Source organism: Xiphophorus maculatus, chromosome 16, assembly GCF_002775205.1.
Source record: "Xiphophorus maculatus strain JP 163 A chromosome 16, X_maculatus-5.0-male, whole genome shotgun sequence".
Lineage (NCBI taxonomy): Eukaryota > Metazoa > Chordata > Actinopteri > Cyprinodontiformes > Poeciliidae > Xiphophorus > Xiphophorus maculatus.
In genome coordinates this window covers 23,491,606-23,511,776 of record NC_036458.1, presented here as the reverse complement: position 1 = coordinate 23,511,776, position 20,171 = coordinate 23,491,606, and the positions used below count along the sequence as shown (strand labels likewise).

Below are 20,171 nucleotides of genomic sequence, written 5' to 3'. Positions count from 1 at the left end.
TCCACATCAGAGTTGGATTTTTCATTCACACTTCACCAAACAAACTGGACTTTCTAGGCAAACAGACTAGAGTTGGATTAAAGCTTTTCTGTAAAGGCTTCAGAGGTGTGTTAGAGAAGATTAGTAGATAAGCTTGATCATGAAGAACAAAGCACACAGCCGACGGGTCAGGGAGAAGATGGTTTAGAGCAGGGTCAGGTAAGGTCAGTGTTTCTGGTCTTCAGGGTTCACTGCCCTGCGTGGTTTAGGTGGTTCCCTTCTGCCACACACCTGACTTCAATAAGTGGGTGATTAACAGGCTTCTGCAGCACTTGATTGCATGCAAAGGAGGTCATCAGGTGTTTTGGAACAAAGACGCATCTAAAATATGCAGTGTGTTGGGGTGTGTGGGTGTGCGTTTGTTTCTAATACCTTGCGGGGCCCATTTTCCTGACATATACTACGTCGTGGGGACACACTGCTCTTTGTGGGGACCGAACCCTGGTCCCCACAAGGGGAAACGCTGCTTTTGGGTCAGTGGTCAGATTTAGGACTAAGGTGTGAATGGGTTAGGTATGTAATGTGTGTGTGTGTGTGTGTGTGTGTGTGTGTGTGTGTGTGTGTGTGTGTGTGTGTGTGTGTGTGTGTGTGTGTGTGTGTGTGTGTGTGCGTTGGTACATGTGAAATAACAGGACATTTCGCCTGTATACACGCAACACTAACGGGACATTTTGAATTAGTGGGACAGTGCCAATGTCCTCATAATTCTTGCAACGTAAAAGTGATTGGAGGGTGTTTGAATGGATGCCAAAGGGTTAAATTCCAAAAATCAGGCAAAGTCCCAATAAGTCACAATTACATGACATTTGTGTATAACCTGTGTATCGATATTGCGCCCCTGCTGCTAACTTTAGGTACTGCACTTGCTCATAAATAATTCACACATGTGTATTTTTTAGACATGCTGATTGGCCAGCATATGGGAGTCCCTGTAATGAAGGTTTTTGTGAGGAAAATGTGTGTTAAATAACAATTCTCCTAAAATATGCTACTTTATTGAATGAAAATCTGGCTAAATTAAAACAGTGATCATTTTAGATGTACTAAATCTGTAGCTGGCTGTTGGGTGATTCATTTCAATAAAGTTAATCTTTAATCTATGGTTTTATAGTATACTGAAGGAGGTAAGAGGATTAATAATATTGAGACTAAAATGTCAGTGGCCTAATGATATGGTATTACTGACCATAACATATTTTTGGATTGTAAATTAAATGTTGAATGATTCAAAGATAGCTGTTAATAAATATTGGGAGATTGAAAGATAATTATCACATGCAAATGTAATAGTTTAGGTGTAGGGACAAACCTTACTCAACTAAATCCTAACCTACAGTGATGCAACTCACTAGATGTTGCAGATTTAATGAGAAAATATTAATTTTACTAAAAAGAGACTTAGACTTGTAAGAGGTTATGTGAACATCTCTGGATAACACCTTTTTATCCATATATACAGTGAATCTGGAAAGTATTCACAACGCTTCACTTTTTCCATGTTTGGCTATGTTATAACATTTTTCCAAATTGTATTAATCCCTTTCCTCAAGATTCATAAAACAAATGTCCTATTATGACTCAAAGTGTGAAAAAGTGTGTAATTTTTTCAAACTAACTAAAAACAGAATAACTTAGAAATTACATTTACATACATAAGTATTCACAGCCTTTATCACGAAGCTCAAAATAGAGCTATTTTCACTGATAATTGCAGAGATTAAGTTCTACAACTTAAATAGAGTCCACCTGTAATAAATTCTGTTGATTTGATTAGATCTGGAAAGGCACACACCTGTCTTTATAAAGTCCCAAAATGGACAATGGATATCAGTATGCAAACACCACACATGAAATAAAATATGTTGTCTGTAGACCTCAGAGACAGCATTGTTTTGAGGCAAAAATCTGGGGAAGAATATAAAAAATTCTGCTGCTTTGAAGGCCCCAATGAGCTCAGTAGCCTTCTTCATTCATAAATGGAATCAGTTTGGAATCACTAGGACTCTCTATTGAGCTAGTTGGTTGTCTAAATTGAGTGATCAGGAGAGAAGGGCCTTAGTGAGGAAGGTAACCAAGTACCCTATGGTTACTCCAATGTTCCTCTTTTGAGAGAGAAGAACCGAGAATCCGACCCCTGGCTACAGAAGCTGGCTCTTGGGAGCCAGCGGAACATCACCTCTCTGGTGGGGAAGAAGCCTGAGCAGGTGTGGGAGGTTGAGAGGTTCCATCTGGAAATAGTCAGTCTCACCTTGACCCATGGCTCGGGTTCTGGAACCAGTCTCCTTGAGAGGGGTTGGACACTCCTTTTCTCTGGAGTTGCCCCCAGAGACAGATGTTTGGCTGGAGTGGACATACTTGTTGCCCCCCATCTCGGTGCTTACACATTGAGCTTCGTCCCGGTGAGCGAGAGGGTAGCCTCCCTCTGCTTAGAAGTGGGGGGATGGGACCTGATGGTTGTTTGTGCATGTGCACCAAACAGCAGTTCAGATTACCCACCCTTTTTGGAGTCCTTTGAGTGTTACTGGAGAGTGCACCTCCTGGGGACTCCCTTGTTCTGCTTGGAGACTTCAATGCTCACATGGGCAATAACAGTGAGACCTGGAGGGGCACGGTAGGAAGAAATGGATCTCCTGATCTGAACCTGAGTGGTGTTCTGTTGTTGGACTTCTGTGCTCATCATCAGTCATCAATGACTATAGACCTGTTGCCCTGATATCCCATATCATGAAGGTCCTGGAAAGACTCCTGTTGGCCAACTTGAATAAGCTGACAAGCACATATCAGGACCCCCTGCAGTTTGCTTATTGCCATGGAGTTGGAATTGATGATGCCATCATACACCTGCTTCATCAAACCCACTGTCATCTGGACAAAGGCAGCACTTTGAGGATCATGTTCTTTGATTTCTCCAGTGCATTTAACACAATTCAGCCTGATCTGCTCTGTGAGAAGCAGATCAGAAGACACAGATGGAGGCCTCAACAGTCAACTGGATCTATGACTACCTCACAAACAGACCACAGTTTGTGAGACTGAAGGACTGTGTCTAACTAGGTGGTCAGCAACACAGGAGCTCCACAGGGAATTGTACTCTCACCATTCCGTTTCACTCTGTACACACCATGCTTCCAGCATAAGTTTGACTTCTGTCACCTATGAAAATACTCGGATGACTCTGCAGTTGTGGGATGCATCAGAGATGGACAAGAGGCTGAGTATAGAGAGCTGATGGACTGCTTTGTGGCATGGTGTGGGGACAATTATCTCATCCTGAATGTAAACAAAACAAAGGAGATGATTGTTGATTTCAGGAGAAACAGTGTCAGATCAAGCCCCATTTCCATCAGGGGAGAAGAAGTGGAGGTGGTTGAGGAAAATAAATGCCTTGGTGTTTAACTAGATAACAGACTAGACTAGAAACTCAACAGTGAAACCGTCTACAAGAAAGGACAGAGCAGACTGTATTTCTTGAGGAACCTAAGGTCCTTCAAGGTTTGCAGCAAGATCCTGCAGATCTTTTATGTCTGTTGTTGAGAGCACTGTCTCCTCTGCTGTTGAGCCTTTTAAGCCAGGGACTTAAAAGGCTCAACAACTTGATAAAGAAGACTGGTTCTGTTCTGGGGACGACTGTCAAAATTCTGAAGATGGTGATCTTCATCATGATTTTTTTGATTTTGCATAACATCAAAAAAAGTTTTAGACAATGCTGACCATCCTGTTATTTCAAATCCGAGTCTCTTCTGCCAGACGTTTCTTCAGATTGGTTGTAAAACGAACTGCTACAGGAGATCTTTCTTTGCCATCACAATCCATCATAACTCCTTAATTAGCTAGGAGTTTAATTTCCGTTTTGAATAAGCAAATTACTTTTGAATTTAATTGAATAAATACCCAATGAGATCAAGATATACACCACAGGTCACTAATAGGTGGACCCTGGTCTGCATCTAGACTAAAATTATGTCTCATGCGGACCCAAAACTGATACCAAAACAAATGCAGATTTTACCGTCTAAGCCAGTGTTTCTCAACCCTGATCCTCACAGCCCCCCTGTCCTGCATGTTTTAGGTATTTCCCTTCTGCCACACACCTGAATTGTACACTGTAACAAATTGCTGTATAAAAACGGCCAAAACTGAACAGTATCATACTGTTTCTATTGAAAATGGTACTGCACCGTGAAAAACAATGCATTCTGGGCAATTATTACTGTTTTTAATAAAATACTGTAATACTATACTGTGAGTAGCATTGCATTTTGGGAATGATGTTAGATTCAACGGCAAGGAGGCTCTCTTTAAACAGAACGCTACTGTATTTCTCAAGAAGACACGTCGTTGTGACATGTGGAAGCAACCTCTAGAATTTTCTTTACAAGGACTGTCCATTTGAATCCTGCATTTTATGAGCCAATCCGGTAAGTTGGAGCATAATTTATTTGTCAGATGATGTTGTCATACAGTTGTCATTTTTAAGCAGACTGTAGCTGTTTGAAAGTTAGCTTAGTTAATCTGTCATGCTGTAATAAGGAAGCTAGCATAACATTATTTGATATATCTTGACCCTGACTCCTTAAGCATCATATGCCAATCTGAAATTACTGCATTTTCAGGCGCTTTCTAGATATCAACCCTGAAAGAGGGACCAAGGCCAGCTGTGGCAAGATCGTCTCCAAGAGGACAGGAAAAACTGTTCAAAAGAAGTCGGTTACTGTCAACCCCTGTGTTTCAACTCTGCTAAAAAACCTCTTGGACTTTGAGTGGAATTTCATATAGGTTAGTGAGAACTTTCTAACCAGGCTATAGATATTGTTGCCCCTCCGCGCACAAACAAACAAACAAACAAAAAACTATACAGGCATGAAGGCAACTTATCCCTGAACAGGAGTTTTCTTGAGAGATTTTTTTGGTTTAAAGGTCAGCATAATCTTAGATATCTCTTTTAATTTATAGCATAAATTTTGTTAAGGCTCCCACTTTCTGTTCTTCAAATGTAATTTGTAATTTTGACTGTACAGGCACAATGTTTAACTTATCTTGGCAGTGTGCTGTCAAATATTGTTTCATTGTTTTATCATTTGAAGTTGGAGCTCTGATTTTGCCCTAAAGGAAATTCAAGTCTAAATGTTTAATTTAAATTTTTATCAAACTAAAATTTGCTATTTTTTTCTATGCTTTAGATTAAAAGTTAAATGTTTCATTTGTTTTATGTTGCATCATATTGTTCCTCACTTCCACTAAAAGTAGTGTTTTGTATTGAAAAAGTAGTGTGCTGAGTTGTACAATGCATTATTTCATAATTTCTTTCATACTTTTTTATTTCAGACTAATCAAAAGGCCACAATTCATGCTTTATTCAAAAACTCTTTAAATCAGCTATTAAGAAATTTATTTTACAAAATAGATGGTGATTTTCTTACTGTTTTTCCAGAATACGACTTACTTTGGACAGTTTACCCTCAACATTCTTGTAGAAAAGGTTTAGGTGTAAGGCACACATACGTTGTCGTTTCAAAACCTTCTTCTTTATTATGTGGCCCATTAAAGACTGTATATGAGTCAATGTTTGAGTTGCTTCTTTTTTTTTTCCCAAATAAATGTTGGTTGACATGATGGAACTTACATTTTCTAAGTGTTTTTTTTATGTTTCTATTTTGTATTGGAAATTTACAGTAGTAAGCTGTATGTGAATTCAACAGTAATGATACCATAGAAAAACTGTAATATACTGGCAACACAGCTGCCAGTAGTCTACTGTAAATCTGATAAAAACAGCAATGTGCTGTAACGGATAGACTATTTAAAGTAAATTAAGAATTTTCTAAATTAAGTATGACACAGATTGTTTATGGATGTTTGTCTGTTTTGATTAGTATCTTTGTTGTTTTGTTTTGTTGTTTGTATTGCAAGTTTATGTTTGTATTTTAATATTTGTATATGTTTTAGTTTTCACGGTGACTGTGGTGACGAATCACCCGAAGAAAAATAAAAACGCTAAATTCACCCGTCGAGACTGACTGATTAATTCAACTGCTGGGGAGCTGCTACAGTGCTGTAATCAAAAGATTTCTTTTGTGACAGTAATATACTGTAAAGTTGATTACAGTAAGGGTACTGTATAATTAACAGTAAAATGCTGGCAACCCTGCTGCCAGCATTTTACTGTAAAAATACAGGGCAATTTGTTACCCTGTATACCCTATATATCACCCAGAGATATATAGGGTATACATATATACCCTATATATATGTAGGCTTGACTGCAAGCCTGCAGTCAAGCCTGCAGTGCTTGACCATCAAGCACTGCAGCCTTCTGCAGTGCTTGATGGCCATGCAATCATTTGAATCATCTGTTCTGGAATAGAGGCACATCTAAACCATGCAGAGCAGGGGGGCATGAGGACCGGGGTTGAGAAACACTGGTCTAAGCAGATGTATCCCTGCAGGAACAGTCTGTAAGGACTGATCCCCTGGCTCCAAAGGGCTACTGTCCTCAGAGCTTTCCCAGCTCTGAAGACAGTAGACCTGCAAATCTTAATTATGTTTGGTTCCACACACAACCGTAAGCCAGCTTTCTCTACAATTAATATTATAGAAACCAAATATTGTTCCTGGCTCACCAATGAGCACATCCACACATGCATGAGACTGGTTCTGACATCATTTAAGCACAGGTTAAAATTATGGCATGACAAGCAAGCGCTCACTTCTGTTACTGGAAGCAAAAGTAATAAGTGATCTAAGTCTGAAAATGTTCAGTTATTAAATCTGTTAATTTTTAAATAGTTTAAGTCCAGATGGTAAACAAAAAATATAAATCAAGCTTTCTTCAATTTGTTTTTTTCTGAGGTCAGTCACTTGTGAACATTCAGGTTCTTCTTTTGACTTGACATCCTACTTTTACTCAGTGAATGAGAGAACATCAGAAATCAAACATACATGTTCAGCTCCCTGTTTCATGACAATAAATATTGTCAAAAAGTACTTGAATAAGACTGAATTCATTTAATTTGAAAAGCAAATCAAGGCATGCAGATGCTGAAACAACTACCTAGCTACTAAGATTTAAGTAATATATATATATATATTATTTTTCTTCATATACTATATAACTTTGGTCACTATGGAAATGACACCTGTAATAATTTTGGAAATCACTATCATGAAGGTCCCAGGTAGTGGATAAATAATTAATCTATCACAAAACCTAGTGAATGATTTGTTCATCAAATATCACCAAATTGGAGAAAGGAAAAGGGGTGGAGCCTTAACCCCTCCCCACCTGCCATTTTCCTCCCAGGACTGACGTTGCGCTCTCTGCGAGGAAAGTACAATTATACTGCACTGCAACTCGGATGGATGTGGAGAAGTATGTAGGTAAGTCTTTGTTCAAGTGATTTGAACATAAGCAAGGTTGGCAAAGTTTTACTGATATTTGCAATGTGACCGACATATATTTTCACGCAGCACTTCCTAATTAGGGCACCGCTAATGAGCAAAAGCTAGCTTGTGTTGAGAACATGTGACCACTTAGAACAAGGTTTAAATACTCCATGTGTTAAATGGAATGGCCATTTAAAAACACGAATTAGAATGTTACATTTGTGTTAAAACTGACTCCATGTCAACTAGAAACAAAAACGACAACATGCGCTAATGGCTGCTCACTTCAGCTATGATGTTAGCATGTGCAGCTAACCTTGTCTACTGTTTTACATTTTCGTTTTATAAATGTACAAGAATAGTTTCATTATAGAATACGGTGATTCACAGTGCATACCTCATAATCCATATCCCTTTTGCAATTTATGGTGCAGTTAATGTAAAAATAAATAAATATTACCAGACGTTTTTTCATAAGAAAGTTTAAATACCCAGATCATTCAACAGTTTCACATGGTGTGATTTTAAGTTTTTTTAATGTTTCCCTTCTAAACTAGTGCTTTCTAAATATTTTGTAGATGTTATTGTTGGCTAAGTTAAACAAATGTGAAAATATAAAACATCATCTGCCACCGCACGTTAAGAGAAGTGCAGTCCTATGTTAATTTCCATGACTGTGATAAGAACACAATGCAGAAAAAAAAGAGCAACGAATAAGTGCATTTATTCAGGAAGGAACATCAGACATCGAATAGTGTGGAGTTGTTCCCTATTCAGTCCCTTTTTTATTAAATCAAAGAGGAGCTTTGTTATGCTTATTGTCAACCGTGGTACTAAGGACCCACTGCCTTGTATATTTTCCTGCAACTTTTAGATATCTCTTTTTCAGCATACCTGTCTCCAATATAAGCACAGTACAGGTTGATTACATGCTAGTGAGGACATTTCACCATGTAATCTAAGAATATAGGACAAGTTGCACATCTAAAAGTTACAGGACTTTGGCCCTTGAGGAATGCAGTTTGAGAACACTGTCTTAAGCATTTCCTTATTGTGGCGCAGCTGATCTGAGTGAGTTACATCCGCTGTGCTGAAACAGTGGTATACTGAGGAGGTAATACAATCATTTGATTTGGTTTTGGTGGAACAAAACCTAACGGGCAGTGGGCCCTGATACCAGTAGACAGTGTAAACAACTGGAATAACTTCTTAACAGTGTAAGTTACTGCTTGCTGCTCTGACTTAGAAAGAATATATGAACAAATTGTACAGGAGTTCCTAGTTTAATCATAATTTAATTTTGCAAATAGTCATTGTGGTTGTTTAGCTGCTGTTCTGTTTAAAACTTGATGATGATAATATACCCATAGATTTTCTCAGTCTATTATTAAAGCATATGTTACTTTTATTTTCTCTTGATCACCATAGACTTTTTTTCTCTAGATGCACACAACAATGAGGCCACAGAGATTAAAAATAAAACCAAAGGATGAAGCAACTCATTTTGTGAGTCTGAGTCAGGACAAAGATGGTTTTTATGTACAATACATAAACTCTTTTAAGGGTAAGTTGACAAGCCGTAGTTTTTAAATGAGATTTTTGTCACTGTGGGCTGACAATGACATTTCATATGGTCTAACAGGTCGAGGAGTATTTAGTACATGCCACTTTCAGACAGGAGCTTTCTTATTGGAATATCGAGGCGATGTCATAAACAACGAAGAGTATGAAAGACGGGTAAAAATCTATCATGATGCCTTGAAGGTCTTCATGTTTGAGTTTCGTCATAATGGGAAAAAGTTGTGGTATGTAAATTTTAAAAATAACTAAAAGCAATTATAAAAATTAAGTTTTAATCGTTGAAATATTGAATGCCTTCTATTATTAGTTTTTAAAAACTTGAAATCATCCCAGAATTATATGGACACTGTTTTATATCCCGTCATCCTTGGCCATTTAGATTTTTCTTCTTCTTTCAGTGTTGATGCAGCGAGAGAGGATGGGTCTTTGGGAAGACTGGTTAATGACGACCATTTGATCCCTAACAGCAAAATGAAGACAATAACAGTGAATGGAAGACCTCATCTCTGTCTCTTTGCAATTAAGGACATAAATCCAGGGGAAGAGATTACCTATAACTATGGAAACGCTGAATGGCCATGGAGAATGAAGGTAAATAACTAGAATTTCTGAAAGCTATTTGACAGTCAATAACATTTTACCAAAATACAATCCATTGTATTTTGGTAAAAATACCAAATTTAACAGAATATACAGTCTGTTTGCGGTCTACTCCTAAGGTGTCTGCTTGACACAGTCCCAGCAATGGTTATTCCTGTCAAGGCACAGCATTCCTAAGACTGTGTATAGATAACCCAAAGACTAATATTGTTTTCTATCACTAGGACCTTGCTTAAAATTCTTTGGCCAATTGGCTTACCTAGCATTGCCTTAGCTCTATATACAATGTTACTGTATCTCGCAGTTAATGTTAAATGAGTCTTAATGACTCGTTTGCTGTCTTCTCCACAGGTTTCTGCTCATCCTGACAAAACTGTAGGTGAAGAACCGATGGGATCACTATCCTCGTCTCTTGAACCACAGGTGAACAGCTATCTGACTTGGAAATCTTTGTAATTTGTCTGACAGGTATATTAGTGGACATGGGTTGTTGAGAGCGTAGACACAGTGTCAGCAATGCTTGTTCCTGTCAGGGGACAGCATTATGAAGACTGTGTGTAGATGACCAGAAGAGAAATATTGTTGGCAATCACTCGGACCTTGCTTAAAATACTATTGCCAAGCAACTTGCCTAGCTTTACCATAGCTCTTTATACAGTGTTACTCTATAGTGTCCTAACTTGAAGTCAATATTAAATGAATCTTAATGACTCGTTTGCTGTCTTCTCCACAGGTTTCTGCTCACCCTGACAAAACTGTAGGTGAAGAACCGATGGGATCACTATCCTCGTCTCTTGAACCACAGGTGAACAGCTATCTGACTTGGAAATCTTTGTAATTTGTCTGACAGGTATATTAGTGGACATGGGTTGTTGAGAGCGTAGACACAGTCCCAGCAATGCTTGTTCCTGTCAGGGGACTTCATTATGAAGACTGTGTAGATGACCAGAAGAGAAATATTGTTGGCAATCACTCGGACCTTGCTTAAAATACTATTGCCAAGCAACTTGCCTAGCTTTACCATAGCTCTTTATACAGTGTTACTCTATAGTGTTCTAACTTGAAGTCAATATTAAATGAATCTTAATGACTCGTTTGCTGTCTTCTCCACAGGTTTCTGCTCACCCTGACAAAACTGTAGGTGAAGAACCGATGGGATCACTATCCTCGTCTCTTGAACCACAGGTGAACAGCTATCTGACTTGGAAATCTTTGTAATTTGTCTGACAGGTATATTAGTGGACATGGGTTGTTGAGAGCGTAGACACAGTCCCAGCAATGCTTGTTCCTGTCAGGGGACTGCATTATGAAGACTGTGTAGATGACCAGAAGAGAAATATTGTTGGCAATCACTCGGACCTTGCTTAAAATACTATTGCCAAGCAACTTGCCTAGCTTTACCATAGCTCTTTATACAGTGTTACTCTATAGTGTTCTAACTTGAAGTCAATATTAAATGAATCTTAATGACTCGTTTGCTGTCTTCTCCACAGGTTTCTGCTCACCCTGACAAAACTGTAGGTGAAGAACCGATGGAATCACTATCCTCGTCTCTTGAACCACAGGTGAACAGCTATCTGACTTGGAAATCTTTGTAATTTGTCTGACAGGTATATTAGTGGACATGGGTTGTTGAGGGTGTAGACACAGTCCCAGCAATGCTTGTTCCTGTCAGGGGACAGCAATATGAAGACTGTGTAGATGACCAGAAGAGAAATATTGTTGGCAATCACTCGGACCTTGCTTAAAATACTATTGCCAAGCAACTTGCCTAGCTTTACCATAGCTCTTTATACAGTGTTACTCTATAGTGTTCTAACTTGAAGTCAATATTAAATGAATCTTAATGACTCGTTTGCTGTCTTCTCCACAGGTTTCTGCTCACCCTGACAAAACTGTAGGTGAAGAACCAATGGGATCACTATCCTCGTCTCTTGAACCACAGGTGAACAGCTATCTGACTTGGAAATCCTTGTAATTTGTCTGACAGGTATATTAGTGGACATGGGTTGTTGAGAGCGTAGACACAGTCCCAGCAATGCTTGTTCCTGTCAGGGGACTGCATTATGAAGACTGTGTGTAGATGACCAGAAGAGAAATATTGTTGGCAATCACTCGGACCTTGCTTAAAATACTATTGCCAAACAACTTGCCTAGCTTTACCATAGCTCTTTATACAGTGTTACTCTATAGTGTTCTAACTTGAAGTCAATATTAAATGAATCTTAATGACTCGCTTGCTGTCTTCTCCACAGGTTTCTGCTCACCCTGACAAAACTGTAGGTGAAGAACCGATGGGATCACTATCCTCGTCTCTTGAACCACAGGTGAACAGCTATCTGACTTGGAAATCTTTGTAATTTGTCTGACAGGTATATTAGTGGACATGGGTTGTTGAGGGTGTAGACACAGTCCCAGCAATGCTTGTTCCTGTCAGGGGACTGCATTATGAAGACTGTGTAGATGACCAGAAGAAAAATATTGTTGGCAATCACTCGGACCTTGCTTAAAATACTATTGCCAAGCAACTTGCCTAGCTTTACCATAGCTCTTTATACAGTGTTACTCTATAGTGTTCTAACTTGAAGTCAATATTAAATGAATCTTAATGACTCGTTTGCTGTCTTCTCCACAGGTTTCTGCTCACCCTGACAAAACTGTAGGTGAAGAACCGATGGGATCACTATCCTCGTCTCTTGAACCACAGGTGAACAGCTATCTGACTTGGAAATCTTTGTAATTTGTCTGACAGGTATATTAGTGGACATGGGTTGTTGAGAGCGTAGACACAGTCCCAGCAATGCTTGTTCCTGTCAGGGGACTTCATTATGAAGACTGTGTGTAGATGACCAGAAGAGAAATATTGTTGGCAATCACTCGGACCTTGCTTAAAATACTATTGCCAAGCAACTTGCCTAGCTTTACCATAGCTCTTTATACAGTGTCAAGGTAATCCGAGCTCATCCCACTTCCCCATGCTGGAGATTTAAGTTTAACAGTAATAATAAATAAAGTTATCTTTAAAATGAATCACTCAAGTGACATCAAGGCCCAACAGTAGACTTAAGTGTCAATAAAATAAATCTAGTTGTGTGTGTTGTTTTTGTCTCATGCAAACTTTGCTTTAATTCTACTTTTTTCTATCTAATTGTGATGGACCGAGTTAAAAACAGGAGGAGTCACAGGACATATTAGAAAAATATGGTTTTTATTTTAACCCAAATATTATAACTAGTGATGTTACGTGATGTGCCGAGGCTTCGAGGCGTGTGTCGAGTAATGGAGGGCGCGTTTCTGTAAAGCGCGTATCGAGGCTTGCTTCATTTAGGGGAGGAGCCGAAAACGATGACGTCCGAAGCCTCGCTGCCTGGCTGTACCACGTGACTGCTTCGGGAAGTGGCTCAGAGTTTGGCGCGGGGTTTGACAGCTTTAGAAACCCCACAGGATCCATTCAAAATGTGGGTTGTTGTAGGTGAGTTGCGGTCAGTTGAGAGGGTGGAAAGAGTTTTGATAGTTTGGATAGCAGAGTTTGGATAGTGGTTATTTAGTTTGAGACAGTTAGTTTGGTGTTTGGAGAGTTTAGTAGATAGATAGATAGATAGATAGATAGGAGATTTAGGAGCGCGAGGACAGGATAGGAGTAGGATGGAGCCGGCGAGAAAGAGGAGGATTTCCCCTATGTGGGAACATTTCGATTTGATAAGCCCTAACAAGGTAAGGTGAACTGAACATTTGCAGATGCATTAGGTTTGCTTATGAGGAACTGTATTTTTCACTGTTTCTTATTTTCTGTAAAGGTGAGGTGTTTATTGTGCTCCAAGGAGTTGGGGTACAATAATAACACCTCATCCATGTAGTGTCAAAAAAGAGAAATCGTTTGAAACCAAAAACTGTGGAGAAATTGTTGTTTCTTAATAAAAATGCATGAAATCATCCAAGTTACACAAGCATTAGCCTATTCACTGCCCCTCCCTAGTTCCACAAGCACTTTCACTGTCCTCTGCCTGATTAAGCCCATGCCATTTTTCTAGAGTCACAGAAAAACATTATTACACAACATGCCATATCACATGACACTACTATTTTGGGAATAATTACACACAGAGGATACATTCAAACAATATTTTATTATACACATATGTGTATACATAATTTATGTAGACAAATGATTTCGTCCTACACCTTTTGTGAAGTCATTCCCAAGAGCCATAATAGACAAAAATTCAATGCATCACATGTGTTAAGATACAGCTGGCTGTGATTATACACCTGGCCAGTAGGTGGTTTCGTGTGCACATGAAGCCTCAAGAAATGAACCCTTTCTGAACCAGTTGGCTCAAGTGGTTCAATGCCTCATGAGGCTTCATCTCACCATCACTAATTATAAATAACAAAAGATAAACTGAGCTCATAAAAGAGGTCAAAGAAACAAAACTGAACTCAGGCAAAAAATGTAAATAAACTGGCTGCACAAACAAACATAACTGACCTAACAAAGAAATGACACACAGGGGTTTATATACTGGCTGATCAGACCAATTAAGACACAATAGGGGTAACTAAACAGAATACAACTACAAATAACACAAAAACAAATAACAGTACAGCTAAGTTTGGCTAAACTAAAGACCCAAAACTGAAAATCAAAAATATTAAACTTTAAATACTAATATTTACTTAAATACAAAACTTATCTAAAGAAAGAAACTACAAATCCCCCTGCCAGCAGGAACTAGTGGTTCAGTCCAATCAGCATGTAAGCCTGCTGAGCCCTGGGCCCCTTCTTTTGTCTGGTAACTCCAAGGCAGGTAAGTACCGGTGGGAAAACAAACAGAATTAATCTTAAGCAAACAAAATTAATTTTAAGTTGATATAAATACATGTGCTAACTAAATGTGCGTGCTAACAAATAGAACAAATGCATTCAAATCAACTAATAAATATTTTTATTGAAACTAAAGTGTTGTGTTTGTATGAAAAAATAAACTGTGCATAAAAAGAGTTACCGACAGAGTGTGGCCATGGATTTGGCCATCACACACTCCCCCACTTCCTGGTCTTCACTCTGGCACCGAGAAAGGTAATCAGCAGTGGTGTTGTCTTTGCCGGGGATGTAGTGAACCTTAAACCGAAATGGCTGCATAGCAAGATACCATCTGGTGATTCTCCCATTAGTGTCCTTCATCCTTTCTAGCCACTGGAGGGCTCTATGATCAGTCTGAAGGGTGAATTCTCTTCCGAGCAAATAATATTTAAATGAGTCAAGGGCCCATTTAATAGCCACGGCTTCCTTCTCCACAGCTGCATATCGTCTCTCTCTTGGCAGCAGCTTGCAGCTGATGTAGGCAACTGGATGTTGGTCCTCTGGTGGTCCCTGCAGAAGCACTGCCCCAAGACCCCTTTCAGAAGCATCAGTTTGCAACAAAAAGTCTTTTGTAAAATCTGGTGAATGCAAAACTGGATATTTACTCAGGGATTGGCTAATGTCCTTAAAAGCTGCAACGGCATCTGCTGTCCACTGAATTTTGGTGGGACTTCTGGAACCCATCATGTCTGTTAGAGATGCTGCTCTAGCTGAGAAATTGGGGATGAATCTGTGGTAGAATGCAGCCATGCCTAGAAAAGATCGTAGCTGTTTCCTGGTTTGTGGGAGCAGACAGGATGCTATCGCATTGATTTGATCAACTTGAGGTTTAAGAATGCCACCTCCAATAGTGAACCCAAGGTACTGTATTTCTGTCTTAGAGGCCTCACCCTAGCCTTCAGCAACAGGGCAGACAAAGTTGGATCATTCTGCTGCATTTGTAGGTATTGAAAAACCCAGTGGCATATCTGGAGCCACTTCAACTGAAGTCTCACCCAGTGTATGTTGAAATTTCTCCTGCCTTCTTTGACTGCGTGGCTTCCGTGATTTCCCAGGTTCTGTCTGCAGCTCAGCCTCAAAAAAGGGTAAAGCACTGAGTGTTGCAAAATGCTCATCTTGATTTTTAGCTTGGGACCTGATTACAGCCACATTACAGCTCTGCACATCCCTCAATAAATCATAAATAACAGGCAGATCCTCCCCAAGAACTACAGGATAGGGTAGGTTACCAGCTACCCCAACCTTCAACAAATAGGGAGCCCCCTGCACCTCAACAAACATATCAGTAGTGGGGTATGATTTCTCATCACCATGTATACAGCACACTGATATTGTTTCAGAAGGGCATATACAATGAGTTGGCACATGCTTCTTATGCACTAGAGCAGGGGTGGGCAACTCCAGGCCTCGAGGGCCGGTCTCCTGCAACTTTTAGATGTATCTCTACTTCAACACACCTGAGTCAAATAATGAGGTCATTAGCAGGACTCTGGAGAACTTGACTGCACTTAGGAGGTGAGTCAGCTGTTGGATCCAAGAGTGTTTCAAGGGAGACATCTAAGAGTAGCAGGACACCGGCCCTCGAGGACCAGGATTGCCCACCCCTGCACTAGAGTCTGTGTGCTGCCAGTATCTATTAAAGCATTCATTTCATGTCCAGCAATCTTCACTGGGATGATTTTATTTGACTGCTTTATTTCAGGTTTAATACCCATATTCTGGTGAGGCACAAAACACATTTGAGTTAGCTTACTTTGATTCTTGGGGCACATGGGCTTGGTGTGACCTTCTTGTCCACAGAGGTAACACACTGGTGGTCTTTTTCCTGTCTTGAAAGGCTGATTTTCTCTTTAAAAAGGCTTACCCACACCTGTTGCAAACTTTTGATGAGGTTGAGAGGGTTGTAGCTGACGTGAGTCTTTAGCAGCTCTCCATGCACTGTTGCTCCAAGGCTGACTCCTACTTCTGGCAGCTACAAACACATCTGCCAGAGTAGCAGCTTCTGCAGCAGACTTTGGATTGTGCTCCTTGATCCAGACCTGAAGCTCAGGACACAACATTCTCAAAAATTGTTCCAGAATAATCAATTCACCAACTTGTTTCACAGTTTTATCTTTAGGCTGAATCCACTTCTCATAAAGTTCTTTGAGTCTTGAATACAATTCCTTTGGACTCTCATCAAGACTATCAAGGCAGCGAAATCTTTGTCGGTACGTTTCTGGATTTATATCATATTTTTGTAAAATGGCAGCTTTTACCTTTTCATATTCCAGGGAATCATCCACATCCATGTTAACATAGGCGCTGCGAGCCTTACCCGTCAGAAGAGGAATGAGATGAAAAATCCAGTCCAACTTTGGCCAACGATAAGCAGCTGCAATTCTCTCAAAAGTGGTCAGAAAGTGTTCAATATCATCTTCAACAGTTAATTTTTCTAATTTAGGATGATGAATGTGCACAGACTGACCTATTGAGCCGGAAGCTGAATCCTCAGGTTGAGATGTTGCTTGAATCTGATGATCAGTTTGAATTTCAACAGGCTGTGGATCAATTGATGTGGGCTCAGGGGGCGGGGTTGTCCTGGCATGCATTTCCATTTGCAAAAGCCGAAACTGGTGTTGCAAACACTTGAAGCGCTGTTCTTGCTGTGCAGAAACCTCTCTCTGCTTTTTCTCCCGAACTTCCTGTTGTCCCATGAAGGCCTGAAGAATTCCAGCAATATCATGCAGAGTTGGTTCTCTGGTCTCATCATGCTCAGTGTCTCCAGCTGCTGCTGAAGCTCCTCCTTCCATTTCCTCCCTCTCTGACTGCTGGAAAACCTCTTTGGTCTCAACCTTGTTTCCTTTTCTTGGGCGCACACCATTCTGCATGGCTCAAAAATTTGTTGGAGGGGGTTAGTAAAAGAATTACTCACAAAAAGCAAAAAATAGAAAAAAAAAAAGTCCTGCCTCCTCAACTCAAAATCCTCACTTCTGACACCACATGTGATGGACCGAATTAAAAACAGGAGGAGTCACAGGACATATTAGAAAAATAGGGTTTTTATTTTAACCCAAAGATTATAAATAACAAAAGATAAACTGAGCTCATAAAAGAGGTCAAAGAAACAAAACTGAACTCAGGCAAAAAATGTAAATAAACTGGCTGCACAAACAAACATAACTGACCTAACAAAGAAATGACACACAGGGGTTTATATACTGGCTGATCAGACCAATTAAGACACAATAGGGGTAACTAAACAGAATACAACTACAAATAACACAAAAACAAATAACAGTACAGCTAAGTTTGGCTAAACTAAAGACCCAAAACTGAAAATCAAAAATATTAAACTTTAAATACTAATATTTACTTAAATACAAAACTTATCTAAAGAAAGAAACTACAAATCCCCCTGCCAGCAGGAACTAGTGGTTCAGTCCAATCTCAGTGTCAGCATTAGGGAAAGATAGACTAGATGATTGATTTTACTTACTTGATTATTTCTGCTACTGAATTAAGCTGTACTGACCCTTGCAAAAATGCCTTACTAATAAAATATTTAGCATAAAGAAAATCTAAAAGATGTTGTGGACATTCAGTTAATAAGTCACCTTAAAGTTCTTTGATGGTTGTAAAATAGCTCTAATGTTTGATTCTGGAGAGGAAGAAGTGGAAAATGTTTTTAGGTTGCTGGTAGCCCAAATGTAAAACATCATCCTTGGGACTCGCCCGAGTCACTAAAACCTACCTGGTTCAATAACAAATGCAAGTTGTAAAATAGAGAACGAGCGACCGTTAACAGGTGTGCTCTGTGAAACTAGTTGGCTGTAGGCTGCTCAGTCTGGCTAATTCACAGGGGGAAGAAGGGTGGGGCACCTGGATGTAGGCCGTCAGAAACCAGGCGAATCGTTTCTCGAAACCAGCTTAAACAGAGTTTACTTCAGTTCTGGCCCGGGTAAATCCCAGCAGATTTAGGAAACTCAATTAACCCGTTAGAAGGAGAGCTGGTAGCACATCTCCCCTCTCAGAAGAGGAAGTACGAGAGTGAGAGAGTAGAGAAAGAAGGGGGCGGGGGGTGCGCAACAACAACAGTGTTACTTGGAAATCTTTGTAATTTGTCTGACAGGTATATTAGTGGACATGGGTTGTTGAGAGCGTAGACACAGTCCCAGCAATGCTTGTTCCTGTCAGGGGACAGCATTATGAAGACTGTGTGTAGATGACCAGAAGTGAAATATTGTTGGCAATCACTCGGACCTTGCTTAAAATACTATTGCCAAGCAACTTGCCTAGCTTTACCATAGCTCTTTATACAGTGTTACTCTATAGTGTTCTAACTTGAAGTCAATATTAAATGAATCTTAATGACTCGTTTGCTGTCTTCTCCACAGGTTTCTGCTCACCCTGACAAAACTGTAGGTGAAGAACCGATGGGATCACTATCCTCGTCTCTTGAACCACAGGTGAACAGCTATCTGACTTGGAAATCTTTGTAATTTGTCTGACAGGTATATTAGTGGACATGGGTTGTTGAGGGTGTAGACACAGTCCCAGCAATGCTTGTTCCTGTCAGGGGACAGCATTATGAAGACTGTGTGTCGATAACCCGTAGTGTAATGTTTTTGGGAGCCTGCTTTAATTTTGTTTCTCCACCTTTTCTTGGCAATTTGTCTAGCTTTCCAAAGCTTTTTACACAATGTTACCAAAGTTAGGGAACAAGATTCCCAGAACTGCATAGTTTGTGTTTGCACATGCCTGGAAGTTGCCTACAAAATTATCACTGAATTCTTTCAGGGACTTCTTTTATAAATGAAATGCATCCCTCAATATTCAGTTTCTGAAATTAAAAACCCTTTTACATCAGAATTGCACTCTTACTTTTTTAATGATGCAATGTTTTTTCTCCAGAAATGCAACCATGTTGTACTGTGCTCATCATTTTCAAGCATTGAAAAATGCACACATTGCTTGGGACCTTTTGTTGCCCTCAAGTGGAATGGTCTGAAATGTAAAGGTGAGTTTTCCTTGTGTGGTTATTACTCCTTTAGTATTTTCAAAGTGGATTAGGATTGGATTTCTAAATGACTCTTAAAGTTTAACATGTATAGATCTTGTTATTCAGATGTAATGGATGATCAAAAATGTCATGTTTGTGTTTAGTTTTACCTATTGAAATCATAGATGTTATCTCTACTACTTGTGAAAATATCTAAATTATGACTTGTTATACAAGGAACTTACTGTTTAATAAATACGACCATAAAACCCTTAACTTTACTCACAACCTCTTTTTCCAGACTGTTCTTCAATATGGCACAACATCTGCTATGAAAAGATCCAGAGGACTGATTTTTCACCATCTTCATGCGTAGGTGTCTTTAGTTCTCCTTTTGGTACTCTTTAAAAGAGCAATACTTGAACAATCTCTTTCTTTTTAAGGTTTCTGACGAATCATCTTCAGCTGATGATGTTTCAGACAAAGAATACATACCTGACTCTGTCAGTTACTCAGATAGTTCAGTGGAACTCTCAAGAGATGATTCAAATCATTTCAAAAGGACTATTCTTGATCCTTGTTTCATTGCACCTTTGCCAGACTGTCAAAAGAGTGATGGTGCAGATAATGACTTGGCTGAAGGTCTTATTTCTGAAAGTGAAGATAGTGCTAAAAAGGTTGTTCAGAAACAGATGAAAAGGTCTTCTGAAAATAAAAAAACTG

General features: G+C 39.4%; 2 protein-coding genes across 2 annotated transcripts; one reads left to right on the top strand and one right to left on the bottom strand.

Annotated features, from left to right (window-relative positions):
* Nucleotides 1–7,158: 7,158 nt before the first annotated feature.
* On the top strand, nt 7,159–19,985 carry LOC111611683 (SET domain-containing protein 5-like). The gene is made up of 13 exons (XM_023349370.1): nt 7,159–8,986; nt 9,065–9,227; nt 9,402–9,594; nt 9,955–10,026; nt 10,337–10,408; nt 10,717–10,788; nt 11,097–11,168; nt 11,477–11,548; nt 11,859–11,930; nt 12,239–12,310; nt 18,844–18,915; nt 19,361–19,466; nt 19,750–19,985. The coding sequence occupies exons 1-13, from the start codon at nt 8,866–8,868 to the stop codon at nt 19,854–19,856; spliced, it is 1,266 nt and encodes a 421-aa protein (XP_023205138.1). The 5' UTR covers nt 7,159–8,865; the 3' UTR covers nt 19,857–19,985.
* Nucleotides 15,076–17,541, bottom strand: LOC111611684. The gene has a single exon (XM_023349371.1). It carries the CDS (start codon nt 17,335–17,337, stop codon nt 16,318–16,320), a length of 1,020 nt encoding a protein of 339 aa, XP_023205139.1. The 5' UTR covers nt 17,338–17,541; the 3' UTR covers nt 15,076–16,317.
* Nucleotides 19,986–20,171: the final 186 nt, after the last annotated feature.

Coding starts and splice junctions, on each gene's coding strand:
- LOC111611683 (XM_023349370.1), top strand. CDS start 8,866: ATGCACACAACAATGAGGCCACAGAGATTAAAAATAAAACCAAAGGAT. Junction 8,987..9,064: donor ATACATAAACTCTTTTAAGG/GTAAGTTGACAA, acceptor ATGGTCTAACAG/GTCGAGGAGTATTTAGTACA. Junction 11,169..11,476: donor CCTCGTCTCTTGAACCACAG/GTGAACAGCTAT, acceptor TCTTCTCCACAG/GTTTCTGCTCACCCTGACAA.
- LOC111611684 (XM_023349371.1), bottom strand. CDS start 17,337: ATGCAGAATGGTGTGCGCCCAAGAAAAGGAAACAAGGTTGAGACCAAA.